Consider the following 16637-nt stretch of genomic DNA (forward strand, 5'->3'; position numbering starts at 1 on the left):
TGTGCTTAATCCCTCTTGGGGTAAAAAAGCAGATGTGTTTTCCCTCCGCCCTCAGTGGCTGATGTGTGATGTGGTAGTGGAAAAAGCAAGTGGGATAACCAGTGAGGGGGACTGAGTGGGTACAAGTAGAGCAGTTCATGTCCTTGTGTTCCATGGCTCTGTGTGGCAGCAGGAGGTTTGCCCGTGTGAAGCTGGAGCCCTAAAGTGGAAGGAGCAGGAGAATAGATGGTGGCACAAGTAAGACTTTCAGCCTTTCTGTACATAGTTGTTTCTCATGGGTCAGGAGAACTGGGTGCTTCCCACTTCAGCTTGCTCCTCTTTTTTTTGCTGCCTATGTTGTTTCATGGTTTCTCCTTGTTGCTCGTCCCTTTCTTCTGCTTTCCCCCTCCTGCAGTCTCACTGCTCCACCCGGCACAGACAGCTCAACAGGGAGAAGGACATGTACAGCCAAGAGCGGCTTGGGCAGGCGCAACGTTTCCTGTGAGGTCTGGGGGATTGAGGCAGGAGGCCAAGCCCAGGACTGCCCCAGGGCTTGATGTGTTGGGTCAGCACATCCCGCTGGGCTCACACACTGCTTCCTCCCGGGCCCTGTGCCCGATTCTGTTGGAATCGAGCCCAGGCCCGAGGCACCTCCTGTTGTGGGGCTTACCCCACGTGGGTCATAGAATCGTAGAACGGTTAGGGTTGGAAAGGACCTTAAGATCATTAAGTTCCAACGCCCCTGCCATGGGCAGGGACACCTCACACTAAACCATGTCACCCAAGGCTCTGTCCCACCTGGCCTTGAGCACTGCCGGAGATGGGGCATTTATGACTTCCTTGGGCAACCCGTTCCAGTGCCTCACCACTCTCACAGTAAAGAACTTCTTCCTTATATCCAATCTAAACTTCCCCTGTTTAAGTCATGACTAAACTGGGGATTGTGGCCGTTCAAAATGCTTGAAGCACCTCCAGAAGAAGCAGGGCCCATAGAGAGGGTATGGGAAAGGCTGGGAGCGGGATGTTGGCCACCGCATTAGGCCAATAACTCCGGCTCCGGGTTTTTGCTGCAGCTGCCTCGGGAAGGCTCCGGCTCCGCTGAGTACACTCCGGCGCCCGGTTTTGCTCGCGTCCGCCGCTGCCGTGTGCGGGCGGAGGAGGCTCCGGCTCCGTCCGTTGGACGGGCGGGGATCCGGTGCCGGGTTTTGGCCGGGCCGGCCGGGGAAGTTGCCGAAGTTGGCCCGCGAGTGCCGGGCCCGCGGCGCGTCCTTCCTGCGGGCGGGCCGGTGCATGATGGAAGCAGCATGGCTGCGCACCTCTCCCTGACACAGGTACCTCTAGCGGGCTCCCCCCACCGCCGCGCTGCGGGGCCTGGAGCTTCCCATGTGGGGTATGGGGGGTCCGGGGCAGGAGCGGGGCCTGGCGCTGCCCCGCTCCCGCGCCGCTGAGGCGGGTGTCGGGGCCGTCTCGACACCGCTGGGGAGTGGCTCGGCGCTCCCCGGAGGGCCCCGCGGCGGGGCGGCTTTGTGTGCCCGCCGCCGCCCCTCAGCCCTGCCCCGCCGCCGTAACGGCCGCGGGCGCTGTCAGGTGGCGGCTGAGGCGCGGTGGGGGCTGCGGTGTGTCTGAGGGACGGGCAGCCGCGACCCTGCGGCGTGAAACCAGATCCCGCCCGGTGCAGGTGCCTGTGCCCGGGGCTGAGCGGGGAGCGGCCTCCCGGGGGGGCAGCGCGCTGAGGTCTGTAGCTGCGGCCGGTCTTTTGTCTCATAAAGGTATAGAGCGGCCGGTTTAAACAACAGCAGAAAACCGAACGTGCCCCGTCAATTCCGGGGGCAGGTGGCGAGCTGGGAGGCGGGAGAGGGAGTGCTGGCCGCGGGGCTGAAAGGCGATAGCTGTGGGTCAGGTAGCCGTGCCGCGGCCGGTGCCAGCGCGGCCTCCCGGAGCTCAGCAGCCGGCAGCAGGACAGGAGAAGAGTCCGGGGGCAGCGGTGTCAGCGCCGTAACGGGCGGTGTGCGAGAGGGGTAGCTTGGGGGAGCATAAATTCATGTTTAAACTCCGAAGATACTGCTTGGAAGTCATTTTAGCTTGTGTTTGGTGGGCCCCACCGGTTTTATACGCTGCCTATACAGGTGCCTAACAGAGAAGAGCTCTGCAGGTGATGGTCTCAAAACTCGGAGAATCTTTGCTCTGTTTCATGCTCAGGTGATCTCATTTTGCCGGAATCTTTGTGTCTTTTTCCTGACAGTAGTAGAGTCACTTCATACAACTTACTCTAGTTAGAGTGTTCTATTGTACACACTGCTGTAGCATAGTTAGGATTGCATCTTATTCCCTAGAGAGCCGATACCAAATAAACTGTGCTTTATGGTACTTTTGTGTTTCATTTAGCAGTGACATGAGAAATTTGCATTCCTAGCCTGAGATGGGCCTGTTGGTGCACACACTCCTGGCTTGGGATGCTTCAATCTGGTGCTCAGTTGTCACGTTTACTGAAAGCTGGTAAATAAGTGTGAATCACTTAAGGACATAGAAGTAAACTTAAAAAGTTGGCTGCAAGGCTACTCAGTTTGTGGTTACCCACTTATCTAGTTGACTTTTGAGGAAATCATCAGTTATTTCAGGGAAAGAAATGACAGTTCAGTGAAACAGTGAACTTTAGGACCAGATGATCCTTGTGGTCCCTTCCAACCTCGTATTCTGTGGTTTTAGTGGAGAAAATAACTGTCTTTACAAGTCTAAAGATACGTAGTTATGAAGTATAGTGCCTTCTATGAGAGCTTGCTTTGATATTAAAAAGCCTTAGCTTAGCCTTTTCTGTGTCTCTTTTTCAACAGTCTTCAAGCAAAAGGCAAGTTTAAAACATCTTCTTACTGAAGAGAGAAAAGAAGTTTTTATAGACCAGCAGCCTGATTTGTGTTGGTCTAAAGACATGGGCTGTTCTGGCTCTCTATTTGGAGAGAGGGGAGCAGTGTCTCCTCTGGTGTGTTGTATAGCAAGACATTATTGCTACAGGCTGTGCAATCCTTTCATTGTAGGATTTATTTACTTTTTTGGTCACGTGGCAGTGGGACCAAATACAAATGTGATAATGTTGACAGAAGCAGAAAAATCGCCGCAATCCTTAAAACCATTGTGACTGCAGTGTACATCAGTGCTTAAATTGAGGAAGCTGTTGCTGAGCATTTGTGGGGGGATCGCTTTTCTGTTTGGTTGGAGTTTTGTTTGTGTTTTTCTTCTTGCATTGCATAAAAATCATCTTGGTCAAGCAAGCATAGAGGTGATTACTGCAGTGTGGGTTCTAATTTCTGGAATTTCAGGGTTATGAAAAGTCACAACAAATTGTTAAGTGTTCTAAATGTGTGTAGATGAGCATGAGGAAGTGAAAATACCAGTGTAGGGGGTGGGGGATACAGTTGCTGGCTGCAGTGAGATCAGTTACTAAAACAAGCAGTAAAAAGCACACAGATCAGTACTTTCTGCTGCAGACCCTGTGCAGAGAATAAGAGGCATATTGACCTGCAGCAAAGCTCATGACTGTGTCAGGTTTCTTTTCCCCTTCCCGTGTTTGGTTTGACTTTGGTGATTGAGCGTGGCTGGGAAGTGGGGTGTTTCCACATGGGGCTGGGGTATTTTCAGATGGCTTTGCAGCTGCAGTGTCTGAGGGCTGGACATCCTTTATTTGACCATCAAAGCTGTTTAAGTAATGGGAAGCTTTTGGGTGCTTATTGTGTTCTGTTGGCTAAAGAGTAACAATATTTCAGGTCCATGTAGATGTAGTGAAATTTATGACGCCCAGGACACATATTTGCAAACCAAAGGTGATTATCTCATCCTCCTCCCCCCAATTTAGCCATGATCTGAAATATATTTTATCTCCCCATTTTGAACCCATTCCATAACATCTTGTTGCCTCTTGCATTTGCTCAGTCAGTGTCATGGTCTGAGCATAGCTATGAATTTAATATGGAACTTCTAAGGAAACATTCTACCATGTGAATGTTTTGTTGTGGTTGCCTTTAGTTTGGAAACGAGCTAGCAACATCAGTGAGAAGGAAGGGCTCCTGTCTCAAGATAGTTGTTGGAAAACTGAAATTAAGCTGTAGGCAATGTGAAGAGTTGTATTTTTGATCTTCCAAGGATGGTTGTTAATCTTCCCTATTTCATTTAGGGAATTTAGGGAGGGTGAAAAGTGAAGACGCGAAAAATCCATGTTGAAACTGAGGAAGATCTGTTTGTTGAAAGCTGGTGTAATACTGGCACTCAAAAACTCCTTGAAAACTGAACATGTGGTTTATTCTGAAAACCCCTTGTGATGGAGGGGGAAGGCCTGTAGAGAAATGTTCAGGGAGAACAGGAAGGTAGCTTCTTGTGTTTGTCTTCCTGATGTCACAGAAGGCTTTTTGTGGAAATTGTGGTCACTGTTTTGTTTACTATAGTAGGTCATAACTGCTTTAAGACAGTCATGTAATACCAGTTTGTATCCCAATTAGCTGCAAGTTTCAGTTTGTAACTTCAGTGTTGTGTCACAGGGTCAGTTGTGTTGAAGGGAAGCATCAAAAAGTACTACTAGGCTAAGCTAGATAGATACCTAATGCATGTACTGCCAGGGTTAACGTCTTGTTACTAGAATACGTAGGATTTGAGTATTTAGGATAGGCATGATGCTCTCATAGTAGTATGTATGTTATATATAGTGTAGAGCCAGAGTTTTTGAGGTCCCGAGACCAGTTTGCCAGATAAATGATGAACAAAATGGTAAAATTGAGGTTTGAATTTGTCCTTTTTACTGGAGTGAGAGATCTGTTGTTCCTCTTTCTGCCTTCCATAAAAGGGGAAGAAGAGTATGCAGGTGTGTGTGTTTAAACTTGCGTATAGAGGCAGCTGACTGCTCCTAAACATAGAACTTCCATCTTTTTTGACTGATAGTTCCATCAACCATGTTAGAGAGTGGCTGCATCTAAAAGGGCAGTGGAGCTCCTCTTTCATATTACACAGGCTTTGTTCAGTACTGATTAGAAGATGGTGGGAGCTTTCCTGTAGTGATTTGAGAATTCAATCGAACCATTCTCAATTATGCAGTGACAGACATTTATGCAGAGGGGAAATCAGCAGAGTTTTTGTGCATGCTTCAGCCATCAGTGGGAATGAAAGTGCTGGATTTAGAAGTATGTGGTAATATTTGTGTATAAATTTATAGTAAATATTTTCTTTACTTTTGTTACTGCTGCAGGAGTTGTGCTTGGTTATATAGTGGAAAGCTTTGCCATGAAACACTTCAGATAAGAGAGTAAAGCGATAGGGGAAAAAGAGACAAGCTGATTATTGTTTAGAAAGGGCATTGTAAGAAAACCAGCTACGCTTAAGCTTACCTGATTTTTAGCTGGCTGACTGTGGGAAGAACATTTACAACCAGATGGTGTTGTTTGGCCTGGAAACCCAAAATTAATCCTATATCTTTGCATCATGATAGGATACAGTACTTTGGATTTTCATCAAGATAGACTTGCTTGTTTCTCCTGTTTCTTATTTGAGTTGGAGGGGAAAACTACTTTGTTTTTCTCAATGGACAGCTTGTTTGTTTGTTTGTCTTTAAACCTTTTTGTGGGCAGGAAGACTGTGGGTGGATGGGGTGGACAGACTGGTAGTGGTATCTTACTACACCTAAAGGCAAGTGTGCCAGAGGGGTGAAAACATGGGGATATAAAGGCTTGACTGACAACAGAAGATGAAAAAGAAGCGTGTCCCTGAAGGTGTTTTTTATTTCCTAGGTTAGTATTCTAATGTTCATAGTTTTGTAACAAAGGTGGTAATTACTGGATCGGATGTTGCTCTTATGAAGCAATACGTTATGAAGATTCCATTTGAAAGTTTATTTCTATTTTTGTACACTGTGGAATCTGACCTTTTCTCCTTCCCTCCTTTTTGCATTGAAAACGAGTTGAATTTCCTCTCTGCAATTAGTTGTTAGAAATCCAATAAAAAGGATTCCGCCAGGTAGATTCTACCCCGGCACTTCGAAAGATGTTCAGCAGTACTTTTCTTCTGATCCCAGAAGAATATTTGTGTGTGTTGTTTTACTGTGGGGTATCGTTGGAGGAACACCAGGTCTGTTACTAGTAAGATAGCCTAGAAAACATTTTTACTACTATTATTCTATTTGGCGTCACAGGAAATTCCAGTTACTGCAGTGATACTGGTGTTAAAATGAATATTGGAAACACCAGTGAAATAAATAAGAATTATTGGCTTGTTCTCTAGGTACTGAATGAAAAGATTGTTTTGCACTTAGTGTTTTCATTGCAGGACTTCAACACAATGTTTCCTGTCCAGGAGTGACAGTGATCAGTTTGGCTGTAATAATGAAACATTTGGCTGAACAAAGAGTGATATTGGGCAAGAGGGATGATATGTGAGGACTGATACTTCTAGTGCTGGCCAACTCTGTTCTAGTCTTCTGCGTATGGCTTAAGTTTGATTCTGTGCCTGTACTTTTACATCATATTGAACTAATACTTAGTCCAATACTTGAATGTTTAGGAGAACTGGCCCTCTAGGTTGGGTTTCAAAGTGTAGCTGAGTTGGTAGGTACAGCACTAGAAGTTTGTTTAAGAAAATAACTATGCTTTGGAGCATGCTGGAAAGTGATGGGAAATGTTCTATTGGTTTTATGGTAGGCAGAGGTCTGGCGAAACTTTGACTATGTTTCATCAGGCTATTTTAAGTGATGTGTAAAAGCCTGCATAGTTGATGGCTGAGATACTGAAGGTCTTTGGGTACCAGAGCAAGGTTAACCTATATAAACGGAGGTATTGTTTTGAATACCAGTGATATGTAATTTTTAATGTTCGGCTATGTGAGAAGTATTTCCTACCCACCTCCCAACAAAGAGACAAGTCTGCTCCCCCAAGAAACACACACACCCCCCCCCAACAGCTAGAGAATCAGTAACGCCATGTGGCTTTTAGAGGAAACTGTGTCTCTGTGACAGCGTACTTGCTGAATAAGCAGATGTCAAGGTCTCAGTGAAAGTTCTCCTGTCATTTCTAGCTGTGCTCTGTAATTTATCTTTCAGGATGTTCTGGTGATCCTGCGCTCTTTTCTAGTTAAAAGGATCACACTAAACCCATGATTTCTACCAACCAACCATTCCCTCTTAGCATTCTTTGATAATTGGCACCTGTGAACATGTAAGTACTTAGCCAGAAGAGCAACTGTGTTAACTGTTTGCTATAGAAAAATGTATGTGGTCTTATTTAAGCTGCCACCATTTATGTGCACTGTAGAAAGTGTTTTCTGCAACTGTGATTGATGATGTCTAGAATACTGTTGGTTTTCACATTTCAATACAAACTTCTAAATTTTAAAGCTGAAGAAGCTACCTTGTTGGATTCAGGTTATACAAAGGTCTGTAAATCCTGGGGTTTAAGATCATATTACTTTTAAGGGGGAGAATTCTGGTTTTGAATGATACTCAAAGTTAAGTGGTTTAGGGTTTTTTCCAGTGTTGTGTGTTACTGTATTATGCTCAGCTGTTCCAGCTGGGTTTGTGAGGGCAACACGTGGTAATCTAGTGTTAACCTCTCCGTAAATGCACAGGGTCATGCGCACAGTCTTTGGGTCAGGCACCATGCACTTCATCAAAACAGTATCTGATTTTTGTGCCTGATTATATCTCTGGGAAAAGGGGAAAATCTAACAGTATTGGAGCTAGATGATCTTTAAAGGTCCCTTCCAACCCCAACCATTCTGTGATGCTATGAATACATTTTTTAGTAATCTCTTGGGCAAGCCAAGATCTTAAGTTTTGCATGGTTTCAGGCCTTGGGCCTTTTTAGAGCTGCTAAAAATGGTTTAAAAATAAATTGATAAAGGGGCCTTTTCCAAAGAAGCTGTTTTATCTTTGTCCACCTAAGTTTAGGTGAGCACTGAATGTCTGGTAGGTAGCAGTGGATTAAGGCAGAAGCTATCTCTGGCAAGGATTCAAGTTACAAAAGCCTAAATTTAAATATTACTCTCTCTTAATTTGGTACCATTGCTGTGGATTTAGTTGTGAATCCAGGAGCTAACTTGGATATCAGGAAATTTTATGGACTGGTTGTATAGGTCACTAAATTCTAAAGAATGATGCAGGGGCAGTAAAATAAAATGATATTTGCACTCATCAGGGAGCGCTTCCTAGCCTGTGTCGTTTCAGGTTTCTTTTTTTGCCTATAGATGATCTTGCTTAAGAACTCATTTCACACTGCCTAACCTGGTGACCTGATAGTAATCTGATAGTGGTTAGTATCACTGGCTTCAAAACAAGAAGTTAGTCTTCTAAAGGTTACAGCATGAAGAGCTCTCATAGTCCTCATCATTTTACAGAATAAATAGAATTACATGAATGCTTAATGTTTCTTTGAAGAGCAGTAAAGTGTTTTATATATTTATTTATCCCGAGAGGAACAACTGAAATATGGATTATTTTTAATTATGGTTAATTTTCTCTCACTCTTTCTCTTTTACAGCTGTCGAGTGCAAATCCTGTGTATGAGAAATTCTATCGACAGGTATGAATGTTCTTGAGAGAACAAACTTTATTTTGTGTTTAAACCAAAGAATATTCTTTACCTATGGACTTCAGCATGGCCAGCTGTGTGTAAACAGTAAAAGTTCAAGGAAAATTATTCAGCTTTAAAATGTATTTGTCTAGTAACTAACACTTGGGGCTGAGCTATGTCAGTATGAGTTTTACATTGATTGTAAGATGACTTATTTAGTTTGCTAGGGAACTGCCAGGTGTGTATGACATACATCACTTTACAGTTAGACAGTGCTTTAAATGGAGTAAATCCTTTCATAATACTGTATTGATGTGCTCTTTGATCCTTTTTACAAGCAAAGCTGAATTTCTTATGTTTGTAGTGCAGTTAGAGTCATGTAAGACTTGCATCTCTCTGAGCATACCCAGAAATTCTTACAGGTTACTGTAAGGAGTGAGATTTGGACAGAAGGCCCCTGAATGCCAAAAATAAAATTACATATAAATAATACGAAGTTTATGCATCACCTGTCTTATCTTTAGGCCCTGCAAAAATAAGGTGTATTCGTTGCTATAAAACCAGCTTTTTTGAAAACTAGCTGTTTCATCTATAATAGCAATTCCATAATAGGAATATTTTGTATCATGTGCATAACTTTTGTATTATTGTACAAACATAGATAATACGAAAACTTCCAGGGAAATGTAAACTGAATGCATGACTGTATAAAACAATTAAAAATTATTTTTTTTTTGATAGAAAGACCTGATGAGTCTGTAAAAAAACAACCTTATATGAGTGTGTTTTCCTTTGTGCAACTGTAATGTTCCTGTCTGTCTGTCCTAAGACAGGGTATAGAGTATGTGATACCTTTGTTTAGGAACTTCTTCTGGGCATCAACATTGGAATGTGAGCTTTTCTGCTGGCTGAGAGAAGACCATAAATTCTATCCAGCTCTATTTTTGAATTGTGCTTAGAGGACTAGTCCCGTTATCAAGTGCCTAAAACAGCAGTTTTATCAAAATTACTCAAAGTGTATAAACCTGTGATGCCTAAGAAGTTAGAGCTTTCTATTTTACTTTGACAGGGGGGTTTCTCCACTACAGGAGAGTAGCAGATTTGAAATTGCTAAATGAGAAGAGAGTTTACCTTGATCTAAACTTGGATTGCTCCTGAAGGCTAAAGGAGATAGTAACACCCTCACAAAGGTTTTCTTCAGTGATGCACAAACCCACTGTCTATATCTGGGCATTAGATTAAAAGCCTTAGGGAATCCCATATTATGGGGATCATTACAAGATCACAAGAAAAGGCAAGGAACTGATTTTTTTGTACCTTAGTTTTCCTAGCTCAATATTACTGACTGTCACTTTGATGATCTTTGGCACATGCTTGTCTCTTCCTCCTGACTGCAGTTGCTAAACCAGTGAAATGTGAAGCAGAAAGCTGGATAAACTGAATTTAAGCACAAATGTGATACTGGTTCCTAAATCACTTAGCATCTTGAATTCATTAGAATATATAGCCTAGTGAAACTGGAGCACTATTTGTTATCCAGAAGCCTCAGCTGTATACGTGAACATGATGTTACTGCTCATGAAGTTGTGCCAATAAATTTGCTTTCAGAGGATTAGTTTTCTGACTTGCTCAGCCAAACTCTTTTCTGCAAGCATTTGTCCTAAAGAATAACTTTCAAATGTACTGTGTCTGAAGTCTTTCAGTCGCACTGGATAACTTTTTCCTTCCCTCCCTTAGATAAGAAGATCTCAACTTTAAGAATAGAAATGTTAGAAACACATTTCCCACTTTGTCCTGTGGTGCTGGTAGAGCATGTTTTTATTCTTTTATACCAGAAGCACTTCAGAACATTCTGTGCAATTTGAGAGTAAATCCGTCACCTGAAATAACTCTGATGCTTAGAACACTTCCAATTCTATCACAAAGTAATTCATCTGGCATAATGTGAAATGGATATAAAACCTGGGCTTTATACTTAGAATGTGGTTGAAATCAGCCTTTCAACAGAGGCAATTTTCTTTCAAATGAAAGTTTTTCTGTGTAACCTTTTCTAGGCTGACTCTCAAAACAGGGTCAGTTTAAAGGACAAATATGAGTGATAAAGTAGTAGGAAGTCACTTCGTTGTATGATGCCCTGTAGCAGGTAAGCAGCATGCCTGAGCTGCTGCTGAATTCTTGATGAATCCCACGTACTTCTCGCTGTTACCTTGTTGACTTAGTGACCTCAGATGTACGTTTGTAACTTTTAGTCATTTCTGGCCCTTACAAAAGACAGCTTGCAACAAGGGAGTTGCTGGCCAACACAGCTATGGAAACGGCTTTCTGCACATCAGAGAAAAAGCTCTACCAAGCTGTTGCATAACTGACAAAAACCAGTGATCTTCTCAGTGCAATAGTCAAATATAAGCCAATTTCTGCAGTGTTTTAATGCTTAGTATGTACTAGTAGCTTCCTTGAGCTATGCAAGTGTGCAAAAGGCAGTAATTTTAAAGAAATTGAAATGAACCCTTTAAAAAAATGTAGTTACTGAAATTTAGCTACTTAGTTGCACAGGAAGAAACTGTCCATATTGGGTTGAGTAATAATTGTAGAATAGTTAGGGTTGGAAAGGACCTTAAGATCAACCAGTTCCAATCCCCCTGCCGTGGGCAGGGGTTCCTCACTCTACACCATGTCACCCAAGGCTCTGTCCAACCTGGCCTTGAAAGTTGCCAGGGATGGGGCATTTACCACTTCTTTGGGCAACCTGCTCCAGTGCCTCACCACCCTCACAGTGAAGAGCTTCTTCCTTATATCTAACCTGAACTTCACCTGTTGAAGTTTAAACCCATTCCCCCTTCTCCTATCACTACAGTCCCTGGAGTACAGTCCCTCCCAGCATCTTTATGGGCTCCCTTCAGATACTGGAAGGCTGCCATGAGGTCTCCATGCAACCTTCTCCAGGCTGAACAGCCCCAACTTTCTCAGCCTATCTTCATATGGGAGGTGCTCCAGTCCCCTGATCATCCTCGTGGCCCTCCTCTGGACTTGTTCCAACAGTTCCATGTCCTTTTTATGTTGAGGACACCAGAACTGCACACAATACTCCAAGTGAGGTCTCATGAGAGCAGAGTGGAGGGGCAGGATCACCTCCTTCGACCTGCTGGTCAGGCTCCTTTTGATGCAGCAGAAGGCTGCCTTCCTCTGGGTTGGAGGCTGGGAAATAAAAACTAAACACGGACGATAACCATGCTGCTTTGTAACTTTCCCTAGCAGAAAAGTCCTAGGCTGGAGGTTTGCTGAGTGGATGCCAATATTTCTGTGCTTGTGTGCAAGGTCGACTCCACTAACTGAAAAGGGGATTTGGTGCAGCGTCTTGGCAACTTTTTGCTGATAATATGAACAGCTGTCTCATACAGGATATTTAAACAAAATCTGAAGAGCAGGTTAACTGCAAGGCTGTAATGCTTGTAATTTTATTGCCCTGACCAGGAAATTCTCAACTATATGAAATAACCTCTTCTAATTGAAATCATACTAGTTATGTTGAAAACAGAAGATGTGTTCACTTCTGTAGTAAATGATGGTTTTGGGAGTGCTTTCGGAGTTTTTTCTTCACTTTTAGAAGAAGTGTCTACAGACAGCCTTAATCTGCTGCAGCATGCTTTCCAAATGACACATCAGAATCATAGAATAGTTAGGGTTGGAAAGGACCTTAAGATCGTCTGGTTCCAACCCCCCTGCCATGGGAAGGGCCACCTCACACTAAACCATGTCACCCAAGGCTCTGTCCAGCCTGGACTTGAGCACCGCTAGGGGTGGAGCATTCACAACTTCCCTGGACAACCCATTCCAGTGCCTCACCACCCTCACAGTAAAGAACTTCTTCCTTATATCCAATCTAAACTTCCCCTGTTTAAGTTTTAACCCATTACCCCTTGTCCTTTCACTACAGTCCCTGGCGAAGAGTCCCTCCCCAGCATCCTTATAGGCTCCCTTCAGATACTGCAAGGCTGCTATGAGGTCTCCAGGCAGCCTTCTCTTCTCCAGGCTGAACAGCCCCAACTTCCTCAGCCTGTCTTCATATGGGAGGTGCTCCAGTCCCCTGATCATCCTCGTGGCCTCCTCTGGACTTGTTCCAACAGTTCCATGTCCTTTTTATGTTGAGGACACCAGAACTGCACACAATACTCCAGGTGAGGTCTCACAAGAGCAGAGTAGAGGGGCAGGATCACCTCCTTTGACCTGCTGGTCACGCTCCTTTTGATGCAGCCCAGGATTCGGTTGGTTTCTGGCCTGCAAGCACACACTGAAGCCGGCTCATGTTCATTTTCTCATCAACCAACACCCCCAAGTCCTTCTCCGCAGGGCTGCTCTGAATCTCTTCTCTGCCCAACCTGTAGCTGTGCCTGGGATTGCTCTGACCCAGGTGTAGGACCTTGCACTTGGCATGGTTAAACCTCATGAGGTTGGCATCAGCCCACCTTGCAAGCGTGTCAGGGTCCCTCTGGATGGCATTCCTTCCCTCCAGGGTATCAACCAAACCACACAGCTTGGTGTCATCGGCAAACTTGCTGAGGGCGCACTCAATCCCACTGTCCGTGTCATCAACAAAGATGTTGAACAAGACCGGTCCCAACACCGATCCCTGAGGGACAGCACTTGTTACTGGTCTCCAGCTGGACATTGAGCCATTGACCACAACTCTTTGTGTGCGGCCATCCAGCCGGTTCTTTATCCACTGAGTGGTCCATCCATCAAATTGATGTCTCTCCAATTTAGAGACAAGGATGTCGTGTGGAACAGTGTCGAGCGCTTTACACAAGTCCAGGTACATGACATCAACTGCTCTACCGCTGTCCATCAGTTCCGTAGCCCCATCATAGAAGGCCACCAAGTTGGTCAGGCAGGATTGCCCCTTAGTGAAGCCATGCTGGCTGTCACCAAGCACCTTGTTGGTTTTCATGTGCCTTAGCATGCCTTCCAGGAGAGTCTGCTCCAAGATTTTGCCAGGCCCAGAGGTGAGACTGACTGGTCTGTAATTCCCTGGGTCATCCATTTTCCCCTTCTTGAAAATGGGGGTTATATTTCCCTTTTTCCCGTCATTGGGAACTTCACCTGACTGCCATGATTTCTCAAATATGATGGCCAGTGGCTTAGCAACTTCGTTCGCCAGCTCCTTCAGGACCCACGGATGGATCTCATCAGGTCCCATGGACTTGTGCACGTTCAGGTTCTTAAGATAATCTCGAACCAGATCCTCTCCTACAGTGGGCCCAAGGTCTTCATTCTCACAGTCCCTGCGTCTGCCTTCCAAGACTTAGGTGGTGCGGTCAGAGCATTTGCCAGTGAAGACTGAGGCAAAGAAGTCATTAAGAACCTCAGTCTTCTCCAAATCCAGGGTAGCCAGTTCTCCTAATAGCTTCCTGAGGGGACCCATGTTGTCCCTAGTCTGTCTTTTATTTGCAGTGTAACTATAGAATCCCTTCCTGTTATCCTTAACATCCCTAGCCTTAGCTTTCCTAACCTGGTTCCTAGCTTACCCTGGTCCCTTAGGTCCATTCTCCACAATCTTTCACTAGCTAGTTCTAAGTCCATCTCTGGGAGCTACTTGCTTTGAGCACCTTTTGTGTGCTGCACCTGTGAACACAGAAGTTTGGTCTTACATTCCAAACAAGCTATTTTAAACATAAAGCTGTGAGACTGTAAATGATGCAATGCATCATCATCATCATCATCATCTTGTGTTTTGCTGGATATTGCCAAACTTTTTGTTCTGTCTGAAGCACTAGTTTTCACTAGGCATTTTCAGGCTGCTTCCAAGCCATGATGACTCTGTGTTCAGCAAGTGCTCAGAAAGCATTGATCTTCAAAAGTGCACACTGGGAAATCTGATGGTAGCATCACATTATTCGTTCTGTGCAAGTACTTCAGTTTTCCATGCATGCTGATTTATTTGCACAATTTCAGGTTTGGTTCTCTCTTTTCTCTCCAGGAAGTATGGAAAGTAAATTGCCTCCATTGCCTCTTTCCTGTCCTTTGAAATGTTTGTCACAAACTGCAGTTTCAGGGCATCTCAGCTGATCATAGATGGGAAGACTCTATTTTTGAAGACAATGTTATATGTATTTTTATATATAATATATAACATACTTGATCTCTAGATCCTCTAGGACATATATGACGGTACCTGTTTGATGCAGTAAGCCTGACAGGTTGAATTCATTAAAGATACCCTCAGTCCTCTTCTTTATACTCTGTCCTTTTTAGCCATCTCTTGCGACCATAAAGTCCCCAAGACTCACAGCTTTTCCTCTATTTCCCTTGTGCTCATGTAGCTGATGTAACTTTAACTGCTTGCTTCTTCCACTTGAAGGTATAACTGAGGTAGTGTTTTCACTTAGGATCTTGAATAATGATCTATTTTAATGATCTCCCTATTAATCTAGGTAGAAATGCATGCTGGTTGATACTCTGCTCAAACTATCACCAACTTTTTTGTTGTGCAAATACGTTTCACTTGAGGGAGTAAGCATTTCCCTCTTCTAGGGTGGTGGAGGTATCTTCAAGCAAAGCCTTCTTTTTCAGAGCATACCAGTAGGAAATTTGTAGCTGGACAATTAAATGTAATCACACTCTGGGGCTTCTCTGTCCTTACAAATCAAATGTTTTGCAGGCATCAATGAGAAAATCCTGTGATTATGAAGGGCTAACTAGATAGGTTCAGATGATGGTCTAATGTGAATAAGCTTCCCTGTCTGCTGTGTAAGTTGAGAAATTCTTGGGGCTTTGTCTATACTTGAAACGTACTACTCGAGACTTTGAAATCCAGGCATAATCAATGCTTACAACCTTACAACAGTGGACACTTGATTGTTTGCGTATGTATTAGTGGGTTTTCCTCAATTTTCAAGTGGAATTAATCTAAATCTTCATTGCTGACCTATAAGAGTGTCTTGTGCTGGGGTGCCAGCTTGTGACTTGGGAGACCTGGGTTACCTTCCTTGCCTTCTGTCCCAAACTGGGCCATCTAGGCAAAATTCTTACCTACCTGGGTCTTAGTTGTGTACAGACAATGGGGATAACAGTGTATTTTTCTGGAACACTGTAAAACATATGAGAGTGTGAAAGATGCTTAGTTGCATATGCATAATATATCTTAAATTTGTCAGTGTTATTTTAAGCTATCAACTTCCAAAGCTTGTCTGTTGATATTTAATCTGAAGCAGCTAGCTCAAAATGTCTTCATTCTAATATAACATGATTTTTGATGAAAGGGAGTTTTTATTGTAATATTTAATAAACATTTATTTAATATTTAAATTACTCTTCAGAAGTCTGAAGATTGGTCTGAAAGTGCTGATGTTAACTTGAGCATTTTTCTTTGCTAGCTTTTTGAGAGCCTTTGTAAAAGAGATGGCATCAATTCAAAAGGCAGATTGTCATGTGAGGGGTTTTTTTTCTCCCTGCAGGTTGATTCTGCTAATGCTGGAAGAGTGTTGGCTTCAGATGCAGCTGTTTTCTTGAAGAAGTCTGGATTGACAGATTTGGTACTTGGAAAGGTATTTAATGGCAATCATGTAATTATCTTGTCTCTTGCTTCAGTTAGTAACCTGCGTAAATTAAAATGCTTAGTGCTACTAAAAGGGTATGTGATTTTTCCCTAATGTGTTTTCAGTTGTGCTGTCTAATAGTCTCCAACTTCATTATCCTTGCTTGTTCTACTATGTATGTAGGTGGTAGTGGAAAATAAAACTACTTAAATGTGTCACAACAAGTAAGTGCTATCATGAAAGTCAAGACCTGAACTTTGATCCAAGAATGTATTGTTAAATGGACTGGGAAGTTGCCAGCTTCCTCTCAGTGCTGTGGAACACTTGTGTTTATTGTTTTTATGTTTTAGATTTGGGACCTAGCTGATACTGATGGCAAAGGTATCCTGAACAAGCAGGTATGATTATTTATATGATGTATGAAGTTACTCTAACCATTAGGAAGCCTTGAAAGAAGATAAAACAAGTTTTCTAACTGATTTTTTCAGATTTTTCTGATTGTATCTAGATATGTTCATCCTATTTCAGTGTAAGCTACAAGAAGTTAAGCAGCCTTCAGCTGCCTCATCAGTTTTTCTTCAAGTGATAA

General features: G+C 43.5%; 1 protein-coding gene across 3 annotated transcripts in view; it reads left to right on the plus strand.

Moving 5' to 3' along the window:
- Positions 1-1019: 1019 nt before the first annotated feature.
- The window catches only part of EPS15 (epidermal growth factor receptor pathway substrate 15), a 53663-nt gene continuing 38045 nt past the window's right edge, over positions 1020-16637 (plus strand). The window contains exons 1-4 of one of the 3 annotated variants that reach the window (XM_057401768.1): positions 1020-1310; positions 8484-8525; positions 15968-16057; positions 16399-16446. In XM_057401768.1, coding sequence (XP_057257751.1) covers positions 1284-1310; positions 8484-8525; positions 15968-16057; positions 16399-16446 — 207 coding nt within the window. In that variant the 5' untranslated portion in view covers positions 1020-1283. The remainder of the gene's footprint in view (positions 1311-8483; positions 8526-15967; positions 16058-16398; positions 16447-16637) is intronic. The other 2 variants (XM_057401767.1, XM_057401766.1) reach the window with 2 other exon arrangements.

Source organism: Pezoporus wallicus, unplaced genomic scaffold (genome assembly GCF_028554395.1).
Source record: "Pezoporus wallicus isolate ANWC-B61680 ecotype Strahan unplaced genomic scaffold, APGP_CSIRO_Pwel_v1 contig_1035, whole genome shotgun sequence".
NCBI classification, from domain to species: Eukaryota; Metazoa; Chordata; class Aves; order Psittaciformes; family Psittacidae; genus Pezoporus; species Pezoporus wallicus.